Source organism: Mustelus asterias, chromosome 16, assembly GCF_964213995.1.
Source record: "Mustelus asterias chromosome 16, sMusAst1.hap1.1, whole genome shotgun sequence".
Classification (NCBI taxonomy): Eukaryota; Metazoa; Chordata; class Chondrichthyes; order Carcharhiniformes; family Triakidae; genus Mustelus; species Mustelus asterias.
Window position 1 is genome coordinate 70,345,907 of NC_135816.1, and position 27,417 is coordinate 70,373,323.

General features: G+C 43.2%; 1 protein-coding gene across 1 annotated transcript in view; it reads right to left on the reverse strand.

Moving 5' to 3' along the window:
• The window catches only part of LOC144505239 (dedicator of cytokinesis protein 2-like), a 618,318-nt gene that overhangs the window by 485,730 nt on the left and 105,171 nt on the right, over positions 1-27,417 (reverse strand). Inside the window, exons 10-12 of the mRNA XM_078231263.1 lie at positions 25,618-25,753; positions 12,545-12,620; positions 9,138-9,217 (exon numbers count right to left, since the gene is read on the reverse strand). Of these exons, the coding sequence (XP_078087389.1) occupies positions 9,138-9,217; positions 12,545-12,620; positions 25,618-25,753 (292 nt within the window). The remainder of the gene's footprint in view (positions 1-9,137; positions 9,218-12,544; positions 12,621-25,617; positions 25,754-27,417) is intronic.

The following is a 27,417-nucleotide window of genomic DNA, read 5'->3' on the forward strand; positions in this document are numbered from 1 at the left end:
AAAATTAGAAAGTTGTCCATTGTGCGTCTGTGTTTTGCTAACCCAGCTGATGGATCAATTTTCCCCCCCTCTCATTCCTCTCTGTCTTTTACCACAGGCTGTTGCCTTTCTTTTAATAAGACATGCATTTATTTGGCACTTTTCATGACCATCAGACATCTCAAAACATTTTTGAGTAAATGGTGTACTGTTAAACGATAGTCGCTGTTGCAATATAGGAAACGTGTGAGCCAATTCGCACATTGCAAGCTCCCAAAAATAGCAATGTGATAATGGTCAGATAATATTTTTATGACATTGATTGAAGGATAAATATTGGCCTGGTGGGCTGATCCATCTCAATTATAATGAAGGCTCCTTACATTGTGGAAGCTTTATCCATCCATAGAATCCCTACAGTGCAGAAGGAGGCTATTTGGCCCATTAATCCTGCACCAACAACAATCCCAGCCAGGCCCTATCCCCATAATCCCACGTATTTACCCTGCTAACCCCCCTAAGGGGCAATTTATCATGGCCAATCAACCTAACCCGCACATCTTTGGAGTGTGGAAGGAAACCTGAGCACCCGGAGGAAACCCACGAAGACACAGAGAGAATATGCAGACTCCGCACAGACAGTCACCCGAGGCCGGAATTGAACCCAGCTGGCACTGGGGCAGTAGTGCTAACCACTGTGCCACCATTTCACCCTGGAAATGGGGGAAAGCTATGATTGCAATAACTATTTAACATTATTTATAAGGCTAACTTCTGCAAATGAATTAACACAAGATCTCTCATCTAATAGGTGACTAGTTAAAGGCCAGGCAACAATTGTTTTTTTTTCCCAGTTTGTGACCTTTTTGACCACAAAAATCATGTAAAATTGTTTGCTGAAAGCTCAAAGGGTAAAAGGTCATGGTTTAATGTAATGTAAGCAGTTGATGATTGCTACTTGCTTAGAATATCATTGAGTAGGTAAAAATTTGGCAATTTATAAACACCCTTACACAATGGTTGCTTGGTGGAACAGGGGGGACAGATGGAAATCGTTGAAGCAAGCATATCTGCGAACAGAATGGCTAAACCTGCTGTTGGGGCCTTCCTGCGCTAGGGATGATTGTCGGGGGTGAAAATGAAAATGAAATTCAAAAGGACTGACGCTGTCAGAGAAAGAAACCAATCATGGATTCTGGCTATCAGAGAAAGGAGCTATTCATCAAGTATTTCATGGCAGGGTGGGAAGCAAAGACCTACTTAAGCTTGAGGCCATTGCTGCAGCCGGACAAAGAATGGGGATAGCCTAGTCCGAAATCCGAACAGAGAAACGGACAATGATGGATCGACCACCCAATCCTGTCTGTTCCTCAGGGTGTAAGTATTATTGAATTGTCTGTAACAGAAATCAAATAATAAAATGCAGTTGTTTTGGACAAAGTCTTGAGTTTTGCAGACAACACAAAAATTGACCATGTAGTGGATAATGTAGAAGACAGATGTAAGCTCCAAAATGACATAGATGGGTTGGTGGAGTGGGCAGAAAGTGGCAGATGGAGTTCAACTCTGATATGTGTGAGGTAATGCATTTCAGGAAGTCAAACAGCAAAAGAGAATACATAATAAACGGGAATATACTGAGAGGGGCAGATGAAGTGAGAAATCTTGGTGTGCAAATGCACGGGTCCTGAAGGTAGCAGTACAGATAGATGATGTTCTAAAGAAGGCATATGAAATGCTCTCCTTCATTGGCACATGGATAGAATATAATGATGGAATTGTATAAGACACTGGTGAGGCCACAACTGGAGTATTGTGTGCAGCTCTGGTCACCACATTACAGAAAGGACATAATTGCTCTGGAGAAGATTTACTAGAATGTTGCCAGGGCTGGAGAATTGTAGCTACGAGGAGAGATTAGAGAGGTTGGAGTTGTTTGCCTTGGAACAGAGAAGGCTGAGGGGTGACAGGATTGAGGTATACAAAACTGTGAAGAGTAGAGGTAGAACAGACAGGCGGAACCCTTTTCCCTTGGCAGAGTGTTCAAAAACTAGGGGTAATAGATTCAAGCTAAGTGGCAGAAGGATTAGCGGTGACATGAGGAAAACCTTTCTTATGCAGAGGGTGGTGGATGTGTGGAATTTGCTGCCTGAGTTGGTGGTGGAGGCAGAGACCCTAAACTCTTTTTTAAAAGTACCTGGATTCCAGCAATACTGCACTAGAGAGTCAGCCTTGATTTTAGTGTTCAGGTTCTGGAGTGAGATTTGGACCCAGCTGTTGTGGCTCAGAGAGAGAGAGCTACTGAGCCAAAGCTGACATTTTCTTCCATCCCATGAACCAACTCGCTCCAAATAAGAATGGTTCTGTGAAAATGATGTTTTAAGCTTCATTTCAAAGAGAAGGTTTTTGTAGTCAGGTTCCCCAAGGATCAGTGTTGGGTCCCTTGCTTATCCTGATATATATTAAACAACCGAGGCCTTGGTGTACAAGGGACAATTACAAAATTTGCAGATGAAATGAAACTTTGCACCATGAATTGGATAGTGTAGAACTTCAAACAGAAACAGACAGTTGGTGGAATGGGCAGACAGATGGCAGGTGAAGTTCAATAAGAAGTTTAACAACACCAGGTTAAAGTCCAACAGGTTTATTTGGTAGCAAAAGCCACAAGCTTTCGGAACGCTGCTCCTTTGTCAGGTGAGTAGGAATTCTGTTCACAAACAGGGCATATAAAGACACAAACTCAATTTACAGAATAATGGTTGGAATGCGAATGTACCTTTAATCAAGTCTTAAAGGTACAAACAATGTGAGTGGAGAGAGTATTAAGACAGGTTAAAGAGATGTGTATTGTCTCCAGACAGGACAGCCAGTGAAATTCTGCAAGTCCAGGCAAGCTGTGGGGATTACAGATAGTGTGACTGTGTTTACCCCAGTCCAACGCCGGCATCTACACATCAGGTGAAGTTCAATACAGAGAAATGTGAGCTGATTCATTTTGGCAGGAAGAATGTGGGGAGACAATATAAAATAAAGGGGGTGGGGGAACAGAGGGACGTTGGTGTATGTGCATAAATCTTTGAAGGTGGCGGAACAGGTTGAGAGCACAGTTAATAAAGCACACAGTATCCTGGGCATTATAAATAGGGGCATAGGGTACAAGAGTAATGAGGTTATGTTGAATTTGTATAAGTCACTAGATCAGCCTCAGCTGGAGTATTGTGTCCAGTTCTGGGCACCGTACTTTGGGAAGGATGTGAAGGCATTTGAGAGGGTGCAGAAAAGATTCATGAGAACGATTTCATGGATGGGAAACTTCAGTTATGAAGACAGATTGGAGAAGTTAGGACTGTTCTCCTTAGAGAAAAGAAGATTGAGAGGAGATTTGATCGGGGTATTTAAAATAATGAGGGGTCTGGATAAAGTAGATAGGGAAAAACAGTTCCCACTGGTGAAAGGATTGAGAACCAAAGGATACTGATTTAAAGTAATTAGTAAAAAGAAGCAAAAAGTGATATGTGGAGAAAGGTATTTATGCAGCAAGTGGTTAAGGTTTGGAACGCACTGCCTGAGTGTGTTAAAAGAGGCAGGTTCATTAGGAAATTAAATTGTTATCTGAAAAGGAAAAATATGCAGGGAATGTTACAGGGAGAAGACAAAAGAATGGTACCAGCTGAACTGCTCATTCGGAGAGCCGTTCAGGCATGATGGGCCAAATGGCCTCCTTCTGCACTGTAACAATTCTGTGGATCACATAATTCAGAAAGGATAGTGTCAAGACATCAGTGCATCTATTTCAGATAACAATTAATACACTGATTAAAGAATGGACTGGGAAGCTTGTCTCTGAATAAGTAATAACAAAATAGAAAATTAAATTTATAATCAATGTTTAAATACTGGCCAAAAGTGAAGGTAACTATTATTTGCTCCATCATTCAGAATACTCTGCCATAGGATATGGATGTTAGATAAAATTACATCACTGGTGGAACTGTGGGCTATTTTAGATGAGGAATTAATAAGCAATAGAGCGGCTGGTCATGCATAGATCGAGGAGCTGGATAGAGTTCAGTGGGTAAATCATTCAAAATATCATCTTATGAATTAGAGCATCAATTGCTGACTTAGATTAGAGGGGTTGGGACTGTTCTCCTTGGAGAGAAGAAGGTTAAGAGGGGATTTGATAGAGATATTCAAGATCATGAAGGGATGGACAGAACAGATCAGGAGAAACTGTTCCCACTCATTAAAGGATCAAGGGCAGGAGGGCACAGATTGATACTGATTTGCAAATGAAGCAAATGTGATGTGAGAAAAAAGTTTTTCACACAATGGGTTTGGAATGCACTGCCTGGAAGTGTGATGGAGGCAGTTTCAATCTGGGCATTTAAGAGGGCATTAGATGATCAGAAACAATGTGCAGGGATATGGAGAGAAGACAGGGAAATGGCACTAAGACATGATCCACACTTCGAGAGCAGGTGCAGACACGATGGGCCAAATGGCCCCCTTCTGCGCTGGAACAATTCAGTGATTAATTCTGAGACTTGAAGATGAAGTAAAAAGCAGGATTTGAGAAACTGTGGCTACAACTGTGAGACAAAGGACTGAGTCAGTTGAAATATTGAGAGAATGAAAGATGAAGCAATAAACAAACTTAAGCTGAAGAACAGCTTATTTATTTTAATTACAGAGTGAGCTTGATAATTTCTCATTACGCGAGCAGTGGAGTCCACTAATAAAAAAACAAAAATTGCAAAGAGAAGAGATTTATCATTGTGCCTCTATGGTAGAATGAGCAACACTTTAATTGGCAAATTAAGTCCGAGCCTGACTGAATGCAGCAAGTTCAACAACAATCACTTGCATTTACCATATATACTTATGTAAAAGGCGATCTCATTTAGAAGCTGACCCCATGATATTTGACCTAATTTTTCATATACCGCTTGAAAAAGTCGACTCCAGTCTTTCAGGAACCAAAGTTCAAAAATTTCAGAACCAAAGTACAATCCTGGAAATGTTAATGATTTGATTTCATTGTAAATATATAGAATTTGTAATAAATGTTAGATGGCTTCATATGAATTCCTTAGTGTTGGTTTTTACTTTATTCCATTGCAAGGATCTTTTTTGGATTTCATCTGGGCCCAATTCAAGCACATAGAGTTATAGAGGTTTACAGCATGGAAACAGGCCCTTCAGCCCAACTTGTCCATGCCACCCTTTTGTTTTTAAAACCCCTAAGCTAATCCCAATTGCCCGCATTTGGCCCATATCCCGCTATACCCATCTTACCCATGTAACTATCTAAATGTTTTTTAAAAGACAAAATAGTACCCGTCTCTACTACTACCTCTGGCAGCTTGTTCCAGACACTCATCACCCTCTGTGTGAAAAAATTGCCCCTCTGGACACTTTTGTATCTCTCCCCTCTCACCTTAAACCTATGCCCTCTAGTTTTAGACTCCCCTACTCTTGGGAAAATATATTGATTATCTATCTTGCCTATTCCCCTCATTATTTTATAGACCTCTATAAGATCACCCCTCAGCCTCCTACTTTTCCAGAAATAAAAGTCCCAGTCTATCCAGCCTCTACTTGTAACTCAATCCATCAAGTCCTGGTAGTATCCTAGTAAATCTTTTCTGCACTCTTTCTAGTTTAATAATATCCTTTCTATAATAGGGTGACCAGAAGTGCGCACAGTATTCCAAGTGTGGCCTTACCAATGTCTTGTACAACTTCAACAAGACATTCCAACTCCTGTATTCAATGTTCTGACTGATGAAACCAAGCATGCCGAATGCCTTTTTCACCACTCTGTCCACCTGTGACTCCACTTTCAAGGAGCCATATACGTCAACCTCTTAAAAACATTATCTGTGTAAAAATTACCCGGGTTAAAGTCAACTCCGTAACCTTTGGCCTAGAAAAAGTGTCTTAAGAATTTAACTTTTACACAAGTATAGATGGTACAAAGGTCTCAATATTAAAAGGGATGCGGGGAAGGAAGGGGCAAGGGTATGGGAAGCAAAGCTGCATTCACAAAACCCAGCGAAGTGGCTTTCCCTCAGGACCTGCCACTAAAGTTATCAGGGACTGATTACCATTTTTGGAAGTTGTTGCGTGGCTGCAGTCCATCAGATGGAGTGGTTGTCTGCCTTCGATATCAGGTCATGGCAGGAAACTGAAGAGGGAGGGACGGAGCGAACGAGAGATCCGGGGATGAGAGTGACATCAATGAGGGAGCTGGAAAGATCAGGGCAAGTTGGCAAGGGGGCAATGGGTGTGGAGGGGGAGGGAGGTGATGATGGAATGAAGTGCAATCTGTGTTGAGGGGTGGCACTGACAAAGGGACATGGGGAGAAAGGAAAAAGATCATGGAGGAGGCCAAAATGATTGAGGAATGAGGGAAGCAGATGATATGGGGTCCAGGAAGAACATGAGGATGGGTTGGGGATGGATTTTGTGGATCATGGAACAAATCAACATAGCATCAGATGGTGGGGGAATGGGGGAATTACAAAAATCTGAAGTACGTAGCCTCACTAAGCTACTTAGATGAGCGATCAACTTCCTGGGACAGGGTTTGTTGCATATCCTATCATCCTGCCTTCATTAAGATCTGCCTTCACATGGGATGTGTAGATCATTCATTGTTCTAGTTCTACTCAGCTCATCTCCCTCACATCTTTCTCCAGTTCAATGGCTCCATCAGTATTAATTTCTGCTCTTGCCCCGGGCTGGAAAATTTCATCAGATTTGCTCCCAATTTGCACCATTCCCACACCTACATGTCACCCATATCTAATTCTTTCTTACCCCAGCCCTTCGAATATTCCATCTCCGTTCCTGGTTTGGCTATCAACTTATATCTAATACAAGCCTATAGACTCCCACAGCTCAGATAAAGGCAAAATACTGTGGATGCTGGAATCGGAAACAAGAACAGATAATGCTGGAAAAACCCAGCAGGTCTGACAGCATCTGTGGAGAGAGAATAGACCCTTCATCATGCTGTCAGACCTGCTGAGTTTTTCCAGCATTTTGTTTTGGACTCCCACAGCTCCCCTGACTCCACTTCTTCCCAGCCCATTTTCTGCAAGGACTCTATTCCATTCTCACAATTTCTCCATCACAGGGCCCTCTACCTTGTCCATTCTATTTCATGTCCTTCTGCTCTCCCCTGTTCCACTCTCCCTCAGTGGTCGAATCTGGAGCTAACAAAAGCTTTTCACAGTAACTTCATTGCAGTGTTAATGTAAGCCTACTTGTGACACTATTAAATAAACTTAAACATGGTTGTGGGTTTTAGCAGTGACAGAGACAGTAATATTGCACAAGTGGAAGTAGGGATGAAGGCAAAGAGCTCAAAATCCAATAGAATGTTGAGCAAAATAAGAACATGTTTCATAGGGTCATTTTGAGTAGAGTGTTCTTGTAAGCCTTTTCGCCTATGTAATTGTTTTACTAGCGTCTGTTCAGGGTTTTGAGCACATGCAGGCTTTGGAGGGCTGTTTAGTCTGCAAGAGTGTGTCCTGCAAGTTTTACTGTTTTATTCATGCTCCTATTTTCATAGTTATTCCTGTTATTCTTCTGCTGAGTTACTGTTATTGTTAAGCTTTGTTTTTATATGAAGAAGACCCTTGTTTGAAACAATGCATTTGACTATCTTTATTGTGGACTCAAGTTACTACAGAACAGAATGCTGGATACACTCAACAGGTCAGGCAGCATCAGATCGAAATGGTCCTTCTACAGAATGCTGAGCAGTCTGGTTCAGGCTCAGACAGTGACCGTGGGGTTTGATAGAATGAGTGTCTTGGAACAGCTTGGGGCCAAAGACAAGTGTTGAATGAGCATGATTTGTTGAAGAATTCCAAAGATTTTGTTGCAAAAATTGAAATTGTTCATGGGCTTAATTTACTGTTCATGAGATGTAAGGCCAGCAATTGTTGCCTATTCCTAATTTCCCTTAAACAGAGTGACTTGCTAAGCCATTTAAGAGTCAACCACATTGCTGTGCGTCGAGAGTCACATGTAAGCCAGACTGGGAAAGGACAGCGGATTTCCTTTCCTAAAGGACATTAATGAACCAGCTGAGTTTTTACAACAATTAATGATAGTTTCATGGTCACTAGCTTCAGTGCAGAGTGACAGTCTGTCCCATTCAGACCAATGCAACACTTTCAATATAGCCTACCAAATAATCAGACTTAGCATCCTTCAAAATGGTCGCTTCATCAGACTTGGCTGATGACAAATTCTAGATAGAGAAAAAGGTCAAAAATAGGTCAGGGCAGCACGGTGGAACAATGCTTAGCACTGCTGCCTCACAGCGCCAGGGATCCGGGTTCAAATCCAGCCTTGGCTGTCTATTTGGAGTTTGCATATTCTCCCCGTGTCTGCATGGGTTTCCTCCAGGTGTTCCAGTTTTCTTCCACACTCCAAAGATGTGCAGGTTAGGTTGATTATCTATGCTCAATTGCCCCTTAATGTCAGGGAGATTAGCAGGGTAAATATGTGGGGTTACAGGGATAGGGCCTGCATGGGATTGTTGTTGGTGCAGATTCAATAGGCTAAATGGCCTCTTTCTGCACTGTAGGCATTCTATGATTCTAGATAGGATGAGATCCAATTCTCCTAACAGCACTGTGGGTGTACCTATGCCTCATGGAATGCAGTGGTTCAAGAAGGCAGCTCACCACAACCTTCTCTGTTCAATTTCCGCTCTGTGAGGCGTGCATAAAATTCAGGCTGGCACCTAAATGGGGGACTAAGAGCCTTTGTTTGAGACAATAAACCAGTGTCTCACCTGCCTGCTCAAATGGATATTAAATGATCCACGGTGCGGAAAATCCTCCTGTATGCTGGCTCATATTAGTCCTTCTGCCAATGCAACCAAAAGCAGACTAACTGGTCAGTGATCTTGTGACCTTCTGCTTTATGAACTCCGCTAGGATTGTCTAACAGTCAGCAGCCTCCACATTTCACACTCATTCATATCAAACACTCTGACATATCTGAGAAATACAATGAAGCACTGTACAATATTTAAAAATGAATAGCTAATTTTAATAATACATTAATCAATTTTAATGTGATGGGCAAGAGAGGAAGAGAAATCCGGTAAGAATGATTAAAAGGATTACCTTGACCCTTTTCATCTCCTGTTCTGGTAGAAATTACTCTATTCAGTAGAGAATGCAGAAAATCATTCTCTGCCACAAACCTGCAACAAATAATATAATTAAAATTAGTGAAATGCCAACACTGCATCTTACAACGGTCAAAGTAATTTGTTGGCACAAAGGATTGGATGTGAAGATGTCTGTGAGCATCACTGTGACATTTATCAGCAATTGGAAACAGTGCGCTTTACAAATTGTAAATGGTGGTAAAGAGAAAGCAAAGAGAGAGTGTAAAATATAATTATGTTAATTGTTAATAACTGATGACATCTGAGAGTGTTGGGTCAGGGTTGTCACATCTTGTTTGTGCTGGGATTTGGATCACCAAATCAAGTTGAAAGGGATTCCTCCCCTCACCCCCATCTCCATTTGCACTCTCATATCTTCCATGTTTATTCCTTGCATTCAACACACAGTAATGGTCGATACAATACCCACAATCCTCTTCACAGTTGAAAACACTCCATACATCACTTGTTTATAACTAGTTTGAAGGAACTTCAACGGTTCTGCAGCTTGCTAATAGCCTGTGCTAAACAGGAGAAAAAGATGTCCTTATGATTATCAGAGGTTACCTTTTAAATCTGGGAGATCTCCACTAAAATACTACCCTCGGATGATGGTTTGTACCATTGATTTTGTTCTGCTTCTTTGCCTCTGGATCCTGTTTTATCTACGTTCTCTGTGCCTCATAAATGTCTTTAGTTTCCAGTACTATAACTCCAATTGTCTCAGGTTAGTATCACTTAAACTTGTTAGAAGAAGAAGAATCCCTACAATTCAGAAGAGGCCACTTGGCCCATCAAGTCTGACAGAGTATCGTACCCAGGTCTTCTTCCCTGCCCCCTATCCCTGTAACCCCACAAATTTACCTTGGCTAATCCACCTAGCCTATACATCTTGGGATACTAAGGGGCAATTTACCATGACCAATGCACATAACCTGCACATCTTTGGAGTGTGGGAGGAAACCAGAGCACCCAGAGGAAACTCACGTAGACACAGGGAGAAGGTGCAGCCTCCACACAATGACCCAAGCTGGGAATGGAACCCGGTCCCTAGCACTGTGAGGCAGCAGTGCTAACCACTGTACCACCGTGCTGCCCTCGGGCTGAGCAGAGATCAACTCAGGTCAAATCTGAGTCTTCCTCAGCTCACAACCTTGAATTAAAATACTGTGGATGCCAGAAATCTGAAACGAAGACAGAAAATGCTAGATAAACTCAGCAGCACTGGCATCACAGCTCATTACAATACCGCTCTACCTCTTCTCAGCTTTGAAGAGGGGTCATACGGACTCAAAACTTAACTGTTTCTCTCTCGACAAATGCTGCCAGACCTGCTGAGTTTATTTTCTGTTTTTATTTTGAATGTGGTCGTCCACTTGCTGCATGTGCCATCACAGGAGTAACGTGTTTAACTTTAAATATTGCAAAAGCATCATTTTACTAAATCTCATCATTGGCAGTTTGACTGTTGGTAGAACGGCCAACTCTGAGTCAGAATGTTGCTTGTTCGCTCCAGGACTTGGGAACTTCATTAAGGCTGACACCTTACCACCATGCTGAGGGAATGCTGTACCTGCACTACTTTAAGGAGGTATTAACTGCCTGTGTAAATAGATGTAGAGGATCCCACAGTATTCCAGAAAGAACAGGAAGGGCAACTCTCCCAAAAAAGTTCTAAGTGTCGAATTTGGGTAAAAACTGGAGTAAAACTGAGCAGGCCACTGTGCATGCGCCGATCTGTCAGTGCTGAGATCAGCGCATGCATTGTGGCCCCTGTCTGTCACCCCCTCAGTCCCCAACACCACCCCCCCCAACAACACCCCCACCCCCCCACCCACATCGGCTGCCCGATCACCCACCCCCCACAGTCCCGACACCTGCAGCCCTGACACCCCCCAAGCAGGCCACCCCCACCACCTCAATCCGATGGCCAATCCCGATCGCTGGCCTCCCTCCCTCTATCACTCAGCCCAAAGTACAGAGTGGCAGCGGGACCCCGCACCTCCACCGATCGCCGCCGCCCCCCCCCCTCCCCCAACAAGCCCCGGCCATCAGGCCCCGCCCCCTTGGCAATGCTCATTGGGCAGTGCCAAGGTGTACCCTGGCCCTTGGGTAATGCTGGGGAATCAGGCTAGCACTGCCAAGATGGCAATGCCCAGGGGGCGCCCCCATCGGGCACTTGACCCTCTGGGGGGCCTCGATTGCCCATCCCCCCCTCACTCCAGCAGGGTCTGGCTACCAGCTCCCTGTTAGTAAGGAGCTACACGAAACCCTGCTGGTGTGAACCACTCCTGGCTGGGGGGATAGGCTAGCAGGCCCAGAGACTTCCGTCCTGGGTCTGCTAATCATATTAAAAACAGATTCAAATCTTCATTCACTAAAATTATGCAGCTCTGCGCTGATTTCTGGTGCGGAGCTAACGGCGCTAGAAATCCGGCTGCCGGAGACGAGCAAAAGCAGTGCAACGGGATGGGAGCATCGCCCCTCGGGAGTTTTCCATATGGACTGAACACATGGCTGCCTCAACCAACACCACAAAACTAAAAGATCCTTTTCTATCATTTATTTTTCATGGGATAGTACTGTACACACATTGAATTCTGCATTTACCTACATAACAAAGTCACTTTGAAAGTAATCCGTTGAGTGTGCTACTTTGGAATGTACAGAAGATTATGTTATGTGTTATATAAATGCTAATTTGTTCTTGTTTTCATTTCCCATTGCGAGTGGAGAGATGCTTGACTGCTCTTTCAACAGTGAAAAATGAGTTATTTCAGCAATGAGCCTTACTTAGCTGACTGGGGATACTCTGCAATATAATTTCTAATTAGAATTGAATAACTCACTGTTTCATGATTAGCTGTAATGAACAATGTGTCGATGTGAAGGAGACTCAAAAATACTTCCGGAAAGCTGTTTTGCATTTCTTGACGCCGATAAATTTCGGGAGATATTCAAATGCTTGGATGATCACTTTAAATGTTCATAATCTCATCAGCATAGCAGGAAGATTTCCTGTTCTTGCGATTCCCAAGTAAAATTATGGAAAGATTCTGACTGGTTTCATGAGAAATAAGGGGCCAAAGGGAATGATCACAAGGTGGTAGCTGTGTCCATAAGATGCAGGAGTAGGCCATTCGGCCCGCCAAGTCTGTTCCACCATTCAATGAGATCGTGACTGATCTGATATGATAACCCTAACAAATACCAACCAAAGGAAACTTGACACTTGATTTCTTACTCACTGGGGCCATAATTAGAAAAAGCTATTGAAGCGATCTTGTTCATCCTAGCCAAACCAACAGGCAATGTCTCCTCACTTTCGATGCAAGCTGCTATATAAAAAGTTTGACTTACGGGTGGAAAGGAATAAAATGCTGCTTCTCTTCATCACTTTCTGTCTTGCACTTTACAATGTCGGTGATGTCCATGACTAGGGAGAGAAGCAGGAAATATTATTTTTATAAAAATAAATGTAGCAGATGTAAAGCATTTCCATGAACTTTAATACAAGTTGTGAAACTAAACTCACTAAATCTAATTTGGACCAGCCCCAGAAAAATGTCCATGTGAGGTGCTGAGTTGTTGTCAGCTGCCAACTGGTCAACTGATGGCCTTTGGGAGGAATAGCTGCCACCCTTCCCGGGTCTGGCTCGGCATGCACTAAGACGTAATCCCTAGCATATTTTCAGAACAACTGGGCAGAAATAATAACCCCTGCCTTGGCAGCATTGGCCACATCATGAGAGCCAATCAATTTTCAAAACCAAATGTTTCACAGATGAAATACATAAACAATCTTTATGTGGTTTTAAACAGCAAGAAAATCTCTTTATTCCCACTGTCTTCTCTTTAAACATGGGCCTCATGAGTGTCGAATTGGGGAGGCGATGGCCCAGTGGTATTATCGCTAGACTATTAATCCAGAAACTCAGCTAATGTTCTGGGAACCCGGGTTCAAATCCCACCACAGCAGGTGGTGGGATTTGAATTCAATAAAATAATATCTGAAATTAAGAATCTACTGATGACCATGAAACCATTGTCGAGCGTTGGAAGAACTCATCTGGTTCACTAAGGGAGGGAAGTCTGCCGTCCTTACCTGGTCTGGCCTACATGTGATTCCAGAGCCACAGCAATGTGGTTGACTCTCAATTGCCCTCTGAACAATGGCAACTAGGGATGGGCAATAAATGCTGGCCATCCAGCAATGCCTAACTCCCATGAATGAATTAAAAAAAGAATTACAACCTGTGTTTCTATTACGTCTATATTATATAATTAAACTTCGTAATTTGATTCACGAGAACCTTATCAGAAAGAACTTGACACTCAGTCAGATAAGGAGGTGTTAATTGGTGAGCAACGTAATTGGTGAGATAGGGCATCTTAAAGAAGGGAAAAGGTCTGGAGGGGTTTCGGAAACAAATTCCAGTGTTTAGGGCCAAGGCAGTTGAAGGCACAGGTGCCAATAGTAGGACAATGAAAGACAAGGATCTTCAAGAGTTGGAGGAAGGCAGACATTTCAGGGAGTAGCAGGAGGTTAGAGAAATAGGAACATTGAGGTCTTGGAGGGTTTGATCCAGGAGCCAAGGTGAATCAGCAAGTATAGGAGCATGAATGTTAGCTTAATGGCCGGTGAGTCTACAACCAGGGATATAATCTGGGGTAGGCCATTTAAAACAGAGGCCGAGATTCTCCCAACTCATCCATGGCTGGGTTTCTCCGGTACCACTGCTGTGAATGGAGATTTGGGGCTGAGTACCAAATTCTCCATTCTTGCTGGCAGCAGTGGTGGGGCATGAGAGACCAGAGAATTCCAGCCGGAGATGAGGAGGAATTTCTTCATTCAGAGGGTGGTGAATCTTTGGAATTCTCTACCCCAGAAGGCTGTGGAAACTCAATCATTGTAGGAAGTGGCATTGAGGTAAATGAGCTCAGGGTGTTCTGGTTTCCTCCCACAGCCCCAAGATATGCAGGTTACATGGATTAGCCATGCAAAATTACTCCTTAGTGTCAGAGGGACTAGCAGAGTAAATATGTTAGGTTACGGGGATGGGGTTTGGGTGGAATTGTTGTCGGCACAGAATCGATGGGTTGAACGGTCTCCTTCTACACTGTAGGGATTCTATTATTTTTATGATCAGCCATGATCTAACTGAATGGTAGGGCAGGCCTGATGGGCTGAATGGCCTACTCTTGTTCCTATGTTCCTTAATCCTTGAAGACTATGCTTGCTTAGGCTGTAAAGTATAGGCAGCCTTTAGGCTATTTTCTGTGAGTCACCCTACCTCTCCATCAACAGTCCTTAAATTATGAGATAAAGTCCCTGCCTACCAAACTGCCAATCATAGTGATGACTCTGGAATGGGTGCCTACCCTTTGACATGAGGACATAATATGCATTTCCTGATTTAATTAATCCACAACAGCTACTCATCAATACTGAATAGAAACAAACTCTAATGATTGTCAAAGGCACTTGTCAGTGAGTGTAGCCAACCTAGTTAACTAACCCGTGGCATTTTCCATTGTTTAGAGCAATGTTGGCAGGTCCAGGCTTAAGCTGATATATACCTTGCCACTTGAGAAGATTAACCAATTACCACTTGAAATCACTATTGTGCGAGCAGAGATGAATCACCTTGTGAAAAATTTAATGGACAAACTGACTGGTGGCTAACTTTTATAAAAGAATGAACTGTTTCGACTTGGGAATTAACCCCTCATATGTTGACACCAGTGGCATAGAGCAAATGTTAGAAAAATCAACATGGCCAGCATAGAGTAAAAGTTCATTTCATGGAGGTGAACATTGTGGGTCCAAATGTAGAACAGCTTCATTTATTGATCCTAAAACAGGCATTACCCCCACCCCTCTTTTTACTACATAAGGGACCTAAAGTCTGTTTGCGGAAGTTGTCAGACAACCTGCAGGTTGCCCAGACAAACATAGCTTTGATTTGATATATTATTGTCACATGTATTAGTATACAATGAAAAGTATTACTTCTTATGCTCTGCACAGACAAAGCATAGAGAAGGAAAGGAGAGGATGCAGAATGTAATGTTACAGTCATAGCTAGGGTGTAGAGAAAGATCAACTTAAGTCGAAGTAGGTCCATTCAAAAGTCTGATGGCAGCAGGGAAGAAACTGTTCTCGAGTTGGTGGCTACATGACCTCAGACTTTTGTACCTTTTTCCTGACAGAAGAAGGTGGAAGAGAGAATGTCCGGGGTGCGTAGGGTCCTTGATTATGCTGGCTGCTTTTCTGAGGTTGCGGGAAGTGTAGACAGAGTCAATGGATGGGAGGTTGGTTCGTGCAATGGACTGGATTTTGCTTACAACTCTTTGTAGTTTCTTGTGTCTAGGTCAGAGCAGGAGCCATACCAAGCTGTGATACATCTGGAAAGGATGTTTTCTATGGTGCATCTGTAAAAGCTGGCGAAGGTCATAGCAGACATGCCAAATTTCCTTAGCCTCCTGAGAAAGTAGAAGCATTGGTGGACATCCTTAACTATAGTGTCAGCATGGAGGGGCCAGGACAGATTGTTGATCTGGACACCAAGAAACCTGAAGCTCTCAACCATTTCCACTTCATCAATTTTGGGGCATGTTCTTCACTATGCTTCCAGAAGTCGATGACTCTCTCCTTCATTTTTCTGACATTGAGGGAGAGATTATTGTCATTGCACCAGTTCATCAGATTCTCTATCTCTTTCCTGTACTCCATCTCATCTCTGTTTGAGATCTGACCCGCTACAGTGGTGTCATCAGCAAACTTGAAAATTGAGTTGGAGGGGAATTTGGCCACACAGTCATAGGTGTATAAGGAATATAATAAGGGGTTGAGGACACAGCTTTGTGGGGCACCGGTGTTGAGGATGATCATGGAGGAAGTGTTGTTGCCTCCCCTTGCTTATTGCAGTCTGTGGGTTAGGAAGTCTAGGATCCAGTTGCAGAGAGAGGAGCCGAACCCTGGGCCACGGAGTTTGAGGTTGAGTTTTGAGGGAATAATGGTGTTGAAGGCGGAGTTGTAGTCAATAAATAGGAGTCTAACATAAGTGTCTTTGTTATCCGGATGTTCCAGGGTTGAGTGTAGGGCCAGGGAGATGGTGTCTGCTGTGGACGAGTTGCGGCAATAGGCAAACTGTAGTAGATCCAGGCACTCAGGGAGGCTGGAATTGATTTGTGCCATGACTAACCTTTCAAAGCACTTCATAATGATGGATGTCAAAGCCACTGGGTGATAGTCTTTAAGAGTTTTAACAACACCAGGTTAAAGTCCAACAGGTTTATTTGGTAGCAAATTAGCTTTCGGAGCGCTGCTCCTTCGTCAGATGGAGTGGAAATCTTGCTTCCACTCCATCTGACGAAGGAGCAGTGCTCCAAAAGCTAATGGCATTTGCTACCAAATAAACCTGTTGGACTTTAACCTGGTGTTGTTAAAACTCTTACTGTGTTTACCCCAGTCCAACGCCGGCATCTCCACATCATGATAGTCATTAAGACAGGCTACCTGGCTTTTCTTTGGTGTAGGGATGAAACAGATAGGGACCTTAGATCAAATCTATTTCAGGTGCTTTTTGTGTGGGGGTCTTTGTTTCATGAAAGTGGCCTCCATTGTCTCTGAATTATGTCAAAAGTGGGCGTTATGAACTCCAATTTCTACTTGGGTGCCTCTCCCTCTCAATGGAACGTTAATATTGAATAATCCCTCTTTCTCCTTCTATCAACAAGCACTCAAAGGATAAAGGAACACAGGAGGCCATTCAGCCCATTGAGCCATTCAATTAGAACATGGATGACTTATCTTCCTCAGCGGCAATTTCCCGCATTACCTCCATAATCCCTTTGTGCCATCAGTCTCCAGACTATCGATTTCTATCTTGAACATGCTCAGTTACTGAGCTTACACCACCCTGATCATCTGCTCTCGCACACATTCCTTCCTTGCTCCAGCTTTCATACATACTCTTAATCTCTATTTCTCAGGCTCTGTTTTATTTGGAGTACAAACAGAAATTACATCCTTTTTAAAATTACAAATATTAAGCAAATGGAGCAATTGAAGCATCAAGTATCTCTCTGTCACCTTCACCAGATGACTCCAACAGCTCTTTGTTGCTAAGGTTTTCTTCCCTAACCTATTTACCATGCAGAGAGTCTGTGATTATTTATTCCATGGGCGGAATGCAAATATGAGCACTTAAAAATGGGTAAAAGCTGCTGCAGACAATTCCATGTTGAATTACCCAAGAAAGATGTGCCTCATTCATTATCAATGCCAGCTTATTCAGGAGACATGGGTATTCACCAACCTTAAAGGGAAGAAAATTGCAGGAATATGGCGAGAACAGCTATAAGACTCTTTGTAGAGGCAACGTAGACACTTTTCATAGATTTCATAGAATCCTTATAGTGCAGAAGGAGGCCATTCGGCCCATCGAGTCTGCACTGACAACAATCCCACCAGGGTTCTGTCCCCGCATCCCCACGTATTTACCCCTCTAATCCCCCTGACACTAAGGGGCAGTTTAGCATAGCCAATCCACCTAACCCGAACATCTTTGGACTGTGGGAGGAAACCAGAGCACCTGGAGGAAACCCATGCAGACACGGTGAGAACATGCAAACTCCGCACAGCCAGGAATCGAATCCGGGTCCCTGGCGCTGTGAGGCAGCAATGCTAACCACTGTGCCACTGTGCTGTCGCCGAAAGAGAGTTGGAAATGGGTAAGAACCTCAAAAACCACTGACAGGACAGGTGACAAAGTGAATCCATTTCTCTGAGTTAGCAAATTGTAATGGTTCTTACTGGTTTAGTAGTCAATAATCCAGAATAATTAATCCAGAAAATTTGAGTTGAAATCCCACTGTGATTACCTTTAGCGTCTGAATTCAATTTAAGTCATTGCTAACTGTATCATTGTTGTATACTTTTTCCTCATGCTTTGTAATGAGCCTACCTCAATCTAACATTCCTTTGATCTCCCAGCTAGAGAACAGTAGGGGACAGCTCTGTATCCTGAAAAGATGACTGCAGTCAGAACCTTCCGGCAGTTGAGGCCGGTGGAATCTTCCAGGTTTCACGGCAGCAAGGAGTGCATTTAATGGGAAGCCCTGGGAAGGAAATCCCATCCCAGGTGCTTGTGGTGATGAGGCTGAGAGGAACAATGCCAAAAAAGGTGGGAGCTGTAGCAGAGGATGAATGGTGATTTGGGAGATGGATCTTTTTTTAAAAATTATCCGTTCTGGGGATATGAGCATCGCTGGCTAGGCCAGCATTTATTGCCCATTCCCAATTGCCTGTGAACGGAGGGCATTTAAGAGTTAACCATATTGCTTTATATCTACAGTCACATCTAGACCAGACCAGGTAAGGATGGCAGATTTCCTTCCCTATAGGACATGAGTGAACCAGATGGGTTTTTATGGTCATCATCAGACTTTTAATTCCAGATATTTATTAAATTTAAATTTCACCATCTGCTGTGGTGGGATTTGAACCAGAGGATTACCCTACCTTGCCACCTGCCTTAAGTGGTGGTGTCTGGGTGTGCTCCATTCTCTGAGACTGAAAATGAAAGCATTATCGTTGTCCCATCAACATTAATTAGTGTTGGGAGGGTGTGCGTGTGTGGGAGAATCCAACCAGTGCGATAACTAAAAATCATCTGCTGCTCTGCTTAATGAAGCTAAGAGGGTTTGAGTCACCAAGCTTAAGTTGCTTCATAAAAGCAATCGCTTCATAAATGCTTCCAACCTCACCTCGCCAAATACAGTCTTCCCTCCTTGCAATGTGAGAGAAACAGAACGGCAAGCGTTCACACAGACACTGCACCTGGAATAAAGCTTGGAAATGTAGGATGATGGCTCCTCCCTTTAGGGATCCCAGTGGAAAGAGTTTGGTCAGTCTGAAATCGTCTCTGTTGCAGGAATGTAATCGCAAATGGGCACCCAGTAGTATTTATTCATTGCTTACTGTCCGAGCCATTCAATGCCGAAAGGGAAAAATCATGTTCGGTTCCAAGGAGGAGATTTTACCTCATGAGGTCAGTTTTTAAGTAAATTATTTGAGCTGAATCCAGTGTCTGGATGGGACTGTGTTTGACGGTGATGCCCTCCATGCAAAAAATGGCCTGTTGGACAATTGCTTTCAAGGAGCTACCCTTGGAAGGATGAGTGGCACACAGGGCGGATGCTGGCATGTCCAGAATTGTGCCCTGAAATGAGTTGGTGCTCTCAGGAAAAATGGAAGGGGAGAAATGGAGAGTGGGCATTAAAGATAAATACTGGCAAGGAACTTGGACTACGGTAGTGGATGGAAAACAGGAGAAACATTTCATTTTTCCATATCGTTCTCTGGCAACTTGATCATAGAATCACATCAAACGGAATGGCGTGGATAACTATCCTTTCACGCGGATGGGATTCCTGTAAATTATTTAAATGTAGATGGCATCCTTTAAAAACTTCCATTTCACAAGCCATCCATTTAATTTCAACTTCAATTTAAATTTAACTAACTTAAGTGACCCTGACTGGGTGCTGATAGGATCTAAATGTGAAGAGCCTGAGCTACAAGGAGCACAGAATGCAGAACGATGCTCTCATCAGATTAAACAATATTACACGTTCATGCCAGTGTACTGACAGACAATCGACATTGCTCTAGTCAAAGGAAATCAATTCACTGTCAGTCTGATGGCTGGAATGCACCATCTTGTGGCAGATCTTTAAGATAACAGCTAAAACATCTTCAATAGTGTGGTGAAATTGTACTGATTAAATATTAAGCCTCCTTTCACAGCCACTCTGATTCGATTAAATTAGAGCTGTATAAAAGAATAAAATCCCCAAATTAATGGGATGGAAGTTCCTTCTCTCTGCCAGCTGTAAATGTCCTAGATTAAATAAATTTAGACAGTCTGAAAGCACTGGATGCAGAAAAGGCTATTGGCCCTGACAACACCCAAGTTGTAATAGTGAAGATTCGCACTCCAGAATTAGCCGAGTTGTTCCAGTATAGCTACAACACTGGCATCTACCCAACATTGTGGAAAATTTCTCACGTACATATGTTCGATCCACAAAAATCAGGACTAATGCAATCTGGAAACCTACCACCTTATCAGTGTATTTTCAATCATTAGCAAAGCAGTCAAAAATATCATTGACAATGCTATCAAGCGGCACTTCCTAAGCAGTAACCATTTTATTGATGTCTGAACCTGAAATCCAAAGCTGAGGTGAGAGTGATTGCCCTTAATATCATGGCAGCATCTGACTGAGTGTGGCCTCAAGGAGCTCTAGCAAAATTGGATGGAAATTAGGAAGAAAACTCTCCAGTGGTTCGAGTGATACCTGGCAGAAAGGAAGATCCTTACTGACCACAATCAGTAAGGATAGGCAACAACACCTCCTCCACGATCATCCTTAACACCGGTGCCCCACAAGGCTGTGTTCTCAGCCCCCTACTATACTCCTTATACACCTATGACTATGTGGCCAAATTCCCCTCCAATTTGATTTTCAAGTTTGCTGACGACACCACTGTAATGGGTCGGATCTCAAACAATGATGAGACAGAGTACAGGAATGAGATAGAGAATCTGGTGAACTGGTGCAGCAACAATAATCTCTCCCTCAATGTCAACAAAATGAAGGAGATTGGCATCGACTTCAGGAAGCGTAAAGGAGAACATGCCCTGTTTACATCAATGGGGACGAAGTAAAAAGGGTCAAGAGTTTCAAGTTTTTAGGTGTCCAAATCACCAACAACCTGTCCTAGTCCCCCCCATGCTGACACTATAGTTAAGAAAGCCCATCAACGCCTCTACTTTCTCAGAAGACTAAGGAAATTTGGCATGTCAGCTACGACTCTCACCAACCTTTACAGGTGCACCATAGAAAGCATTCTTTCTGGTTGTATCACAGCTTGGTATGGCTCCTGCTCTGCCCAAGACCGCAAGGAACTACAAAAGGTCGTGAATGTAGCCCAATCCATCACGCAAACCAGCCTCCCATCCATTAACTCTGTCTACACTTCCCGCTGCCTCGGCAAAGCAGCCAGCATAATTAAGGACCCCATGCACCCCGAACATTCTCTCTTCCATCTTCTCCCGTTGGAAAAAAGATACAAAAGTCTGAGGTCACATACCAACCGACTCAAGAACAGCTTCTTCCCTGCTGCTGTCAGACTTTTGACTGCTTACCTTGCATTAAGTTGATCTTTCTCTGCACCCTAGCTATGACTGTAACACTACATTCTGCACTCTCTCGTTTCCTTCTATCTGAACGGTATGTTTTGTCTGTTTAGTGCACAAGAAACAATACTTTTCACTGTATGTTAATACATGTGAAAACAATAAATCAAATCAAATCAAAAGATGGTTATGGTGATTGAAGGCCAAACATCTCAATACTAGGTAATCGCTGTAGGATTTCCTCAGGTTGTGGCCTAGGCCCAACCATCTTCAGGTGTTTCATCAATGTCCTTCCCTCAGTCACAAGGTCAGAAGTGGAATATTTGCTGATGATTGCACAATCGGCAACACTTGCAATTCCTCAGTTAGTGAACTCATCCATGCCCACATGCACCAAGACTTGTTCAGGCTTGGATTGATATGTGGCAAGTAGCATTTGTATCATACAAGTTCCAGCCAATGAATATCTCCAACACTGGAGAATCTAACTATCTTTGCTTGATATTCTATGGTATTATTGTTGTTGAACATCACGGGGGTTATCATTGACCAGAAACTCATTTGACAGCTATATAAATACCGTGGCTACAAGAGCAAGTCAGAGGCTGGGAATTCTGTGGCAAGTAACTCACTTCCTGGCTCCCTGAACCCTGTCCAGTACCTACAAGTCACAAGAGGCGGAATTTTCCCGTGCCCCTCACGGCGGGTTTAATGGGGGTGTGGTTGGGGAGAACATGGCAGAAGGTGCAGAAATCGGTTTCACACTGGTATAAAATGATGGTGGGATCTTCTGCTCCCACCCACCATGACAGGTTGCAATTCCCACCAGAAGCTGACATGAAAGGAATTTGCATCCTGCTAATGGGATGCAAATGAAGGTCTGACTGGATTTGTCCACCCAATGCCCGATCGTCCGTGAGGCCAATGGGAAATCACACCGGTGCAGAACACATCTGGACCAATGTGACAGGTAAAAGTCAGTAAAAGGTAAAGTCACCGTAGACCCAGATGACCATAGGCTGCGACTGGTGGTGATTTAACCTGAGAATCACCACATGTTGGGAAAGGGACAAGGTTGAGAAGGCAGGACATTCATGAATAACTTCAGCGGGTACAGGAATTCAACCCATGCTGTTGGCATCGCAAAGCAGCCATCCAGGCAACTGAGCTAACCAACCCTGAGTAAGTACTTACCTGAAGAAGACCTGGAATTGTCTCCAGAGTTGAATATGATGGCGGAGCATAAGTCATCCAGCTTGCCCAACTGCTCAAAATGTCGCACAAAACCCCCATGCATACTTAAATAGCCATGATGTGGTGATGCCGGCGTTGGACAGGGGTAAACACAGTAAGAAGTCTCACAACACCAGGTTAAAGTCCAACAGGTTTATTTGGTAGCACAAGCCACTAGCCACCCAAGGAACAGCACTCCGAAAGCTAGTGGCTTGTGCTACCAAATAAACCTGTTGGACCTTAACCTGGTGTTGTGAGACTTCTTACTGTATTTAAATAGGCCAGGGCAATGCTATACAGCTCAGATTCCCGGCAGTCTCCACTGCCACCCAGAACTCCCAATCTCCTTACTGCAGAATTTAGTCCTGGATGAGTAAATTCCACCCAAGTAGCATAATGGAATACTCTCCATTTCCTGGATGAGCACAGCTCCAACCACACCCAAGAAGCTCGACAATAGGGGCGGCACGGTAGCACAGTGGTTAGCACTGCTGCTTCACAGCTCCAGGAACCTGGGTTCGATTCCCGGCTTGGGTCACTGCCTGTGTGGAGTTTGCACATTCTCCTCGTGTCTGCGTGGGTTTCCTCCGGGTGCTCCGGTTTCCTCACACAGTCCAAAGATGTGCGGGTTAGGTTGATTGGCCATGCTAAAATTGCCCCTTAGTGTCCTGGGATGCGTAGATTAGAGGGATTAGCGGGTAAAATATGTAGAGATATGGGGGTAGGGCCTGGGTGGGATTGTGGTCGGTGCAGACTCGATGGGCCGAATCCATAGGGATTCTATGATTTCTATGACCATCCAAGACAAAGGCCTGATGATTGGCACCCCAACAACCAATGTCACACATCAGCTGCAGTGTGTACAACCGACAAGATACACTAAAATAATTCACCAAGGTTACCTTCCAAACCCGTGACCTCTAACACTGACAATGACAGCAGATGCAGGGAACACCCCCACCTGCAAGTTCCCCTCCAAATCACACACCTTCCTTACTAAGAATTATACAGCTCCTGGGTGAAAAACTTAGAACTCATTCTCTTACAGCACTGTGGGTGCACTTACCCAACATGGACCGGAGTGGTTCAAGAGGTTGCTCACTACCACCTATTTGAGGACAGTTAGGACTAGGCAATGATTTTGTTTTTTATTCATTCGTGAAACATGGGCATCATTGGCTGGCCAGCATTTTATTGCGCTTTCCTAATTGCCCGTGACTTTGTAGCGATTCATACAACTGAATGGCTTGCTCGGCCATTTCAGAGAGCAGTTGAGAGTTAACCACGCTGTTGTGACTCTGAAGCCATATGGAGGCCAGACCAGGTAAGGATGGCAGATTTCCTTCCCTAAAGGATATTAGTGAACCAGATGGGTTTTTTATAACAATTGATGATAGTTTCGTGGTCGCCATTACTGAGACTAGCTTTAAATTCCAGATCTGTTGAATTTAAATTCCACCAGCTGGGATTTGAACCTGTGTCCCCAGTGTATTAGCCTTGGCCTCTGGATTACTCATCCAATAACATTACCACGACACCACCATCTCCCCTATCCCAAAGGTAATCTATCAGTACAAATACAAATTTAGACCAACTTTAGCTAGTTACATTCCTCGTGTAGATCAACCATGGTTCCAGTATCATCTACGCAATTGTATCCTGTGGAGTATTTGATTATCTGCATCTACCTGTATTTATAGAAACCATATGCTAATTATGGATGCTTTCCAGCCCCGAGTAATGGGCTGGAGACCTTTTCTGGCTGTATAAGACTTTTGCCTGAAGCAAATTCAGGCAGTATCTATTCAGTTCCCAATAGGATTGGATTCAGCATAAAATTGCTCAATATTCATTGGCAGCCTGGCTCAAAAGCCATTCGATGGCAGGTGTAGGAAATGGTAAAAAAATATCATGTGCAGAGGGATGTACTTCAGAGGTTTGTACTCAGTGATTTTGTTGGGCTTTTAGATGGAAGCAAGCTTGGCCCTCTTTTGAGGAGTTAATGCTAACCCTGCATGCCTGAAATAGGAAGACTGGACTCAGGAGCAGCAGTAAGCCAGTCAGCCTTTTGAGCTTGCTCCGCCATTCAATATGATTATGGCCTACTTGGCTGTCATCTCAACTCCATTTTGCTGTCTGGAACACCCCTCACCCCCACCCGCCTGCCACCACCACCACAACTACCCACCCCCTTAACTCCTTTCTCTAACTGCCATGAATAAATTTAAGGACAGTAAGAGTTTTAACAGCACCAGGTTAAAGTCCAACAGGTTTATTTGGTAGCAAATAACCAAATAAACCTGTTGGACTTTAACCTGGTGTTGTTAAAACTCTTACTGTGTTCACCCCAGTCCAACGCCGGCATCTCCACATCATAAATTTAAGGACCCAGCCTCGACTGTTGTTTGGGGAAGAACATCCATATACCTTAGAGGGAAAAGTATTCATATCTCCATCTTAAATGATAGACCTCTATTCTTAAACAAGGTAATGTCCCCTGTTCCTCTTCTTCCCCCACAAGTGGAATCCTCCTCCCAGTATCCACCCTGTAAAGTTCCCTCAGGATTTTATATTCTTCAATAAGATCACCTCTCATTCTTCTAAACTCCAATAGGTAGAGACCAACCTGTTCAGCTTCTTTCATAAGAGAAGCCCCTCATCCCCAGAATGAGTTGAGTGAACCTTCTCTGAGAAGCTTTAAGAACCTTTTAAGAAGAGTTTCGTGAACAGGAATAAATTTCTTTGCCACTGGTCTGTATGTCTTTGAATCTCTTTGTTTAAGGTGGCGTTCACAGTTCCAGGTAAAATGACTTCTTTATAGCCACATTATCTATTCTCTGTGTACTTCAAAACCTAAATCTTATCTCCTCTCAGTCGTCTTATCTCTGATCAGGATTATTCCAGTCAGTATAAATCATAGCCATGACTCGCTATCATACTTCCTGCCAGCATCACTGGAACACAATACATTGTGCAGCAACTAATTACCTGCCACCCCAAAAGGTCGTCTTAACCCTTGAGTGCATTTCTTCTGGTTTGTCTCCTTCAGATCCATTCTTCCAACACGGACTATTTGGCAAATTAGATAAATTTTATCCCGATTCAAATCCTTGTTTCCCAGATCCTAAGCAAAATCAAAATCAGCGTTTAGTCTCATTTTCCAGCTTATGGATTTCAAATCATTTGGAAAAAAAAACCAGTTCATATTTCCCCATTATTACAGACTAGAGTTAACACAATGAAAAGTGCAAGATATTTTCAAATAGAACCATAAAATCCCTCCACAAAGAGGCCATTTGGCCCATTGAGTCTGTATTGACCCTCCGAAGAGCATCCCACCCAAGAGCATCCCCTCCACCCTATCCCTGTAATTCTGCACATTTACCATAGCCAATCCACCTAACCTGCACATCTTTGGACTGTGGGAGGAAACCAGAGCACCTGGAGGGAACCCACGCAGACATTGGGAGAACGTACAAACTTCTCTGAGAGAGTCACCCAAAGCTGGAATCGAATCCGAGTCCCTGGCTCTGTGAGGCAGATGTGCTCACCACTGTGCCACCGTGCTGCCCTAATAATAGTGAAGACTGGGCAAACGCTTCAATACTACCACTTCGTAGTGAATTATTTGTTGCTGCTATTCATTATCTTAACTATCAGAGCAATGAGGGGATTTTGTCTCCCCTTTCTCCGATGCCACATTATGTCATATCATCAAGAAACTCATTTGAATTGTGAATTATTCTTCTGGGTTTTTCTTCAAATTGAGCATAATATATTATGTTCATAAAAATAAACCTGGCTCCTTTGAGAGAAGGTGATCATTTCCAAGGCTATCCTAATATGTGACTCTTCTTCATAAAAAAATTTACCTTGGTCCTAATGGACAAATTGAACATGGTTTTCTGTGATTGTTTATTGCAAGCATATTCACTTGAGTTGAATGCAGTTGTGGTGCAAAGATGAATGATGTTTACAATATAATGCCAAATGATTGGGAGAATCTCCATGGAAATCTGAGGCTTAAGGCCTGCTTTTTGTGACAAAACCAAAGCTGTGGAACTGATAACCATGGTCAAATATTCCAAACTATAGCATTCTTGACGCTCTTTGAAAATAGATGACGGATTGAAATGTCACAGCTTTTAATCCAAAGGACCAAAAATAAGAAATAGGTCTTTGGGCCAATGAGGGTCACTCTCCCTTTAGGCCTGCTCTGCCAGACACACAAATCTTTTACGGCAGGATGGGGAACATTTCCTCATTGTCTCAAACAACTAAATTCCCAGAAAATCTAATCTTAACTTCTATGTGTGTTCTTCCCTGGTCTGACATTTGTGGTTTAAGCAGTTGAGGAACAATCACATTCTGTTACATTCAGTTATCTTCCATATATCATACCTACTCTTGAACCAGGCAGCAATTTTCACCATGTCCGTATCATGCACCACCTGGGTATGGGATATATCATCTTTCCTTTATCATCTCTGGGTCAAAACTCTTGGCAGTCCCTACCTAACAGCACTGGACAAATTCCTTCCCCTTAAGGCCCACCATCGTCTTCTCAAGAGCAACCAGGAATGGCCAATAAGACTCATCAGTGAGACTCATGTCCCAGGAATAAACAATTAAGTAAATAAAAAAAAGGTCTGCATTCCTTCAAGAGAATGCTTTATCAGGGAAAATGTAATCCAGGTTTTTTTATCAGCGGTGCTGACTAATAAACAATATCTTTTTTTGATCTGCAAGTTATTTCCTAATTTAAAGTTACTGTCCTCTTCTATCCTG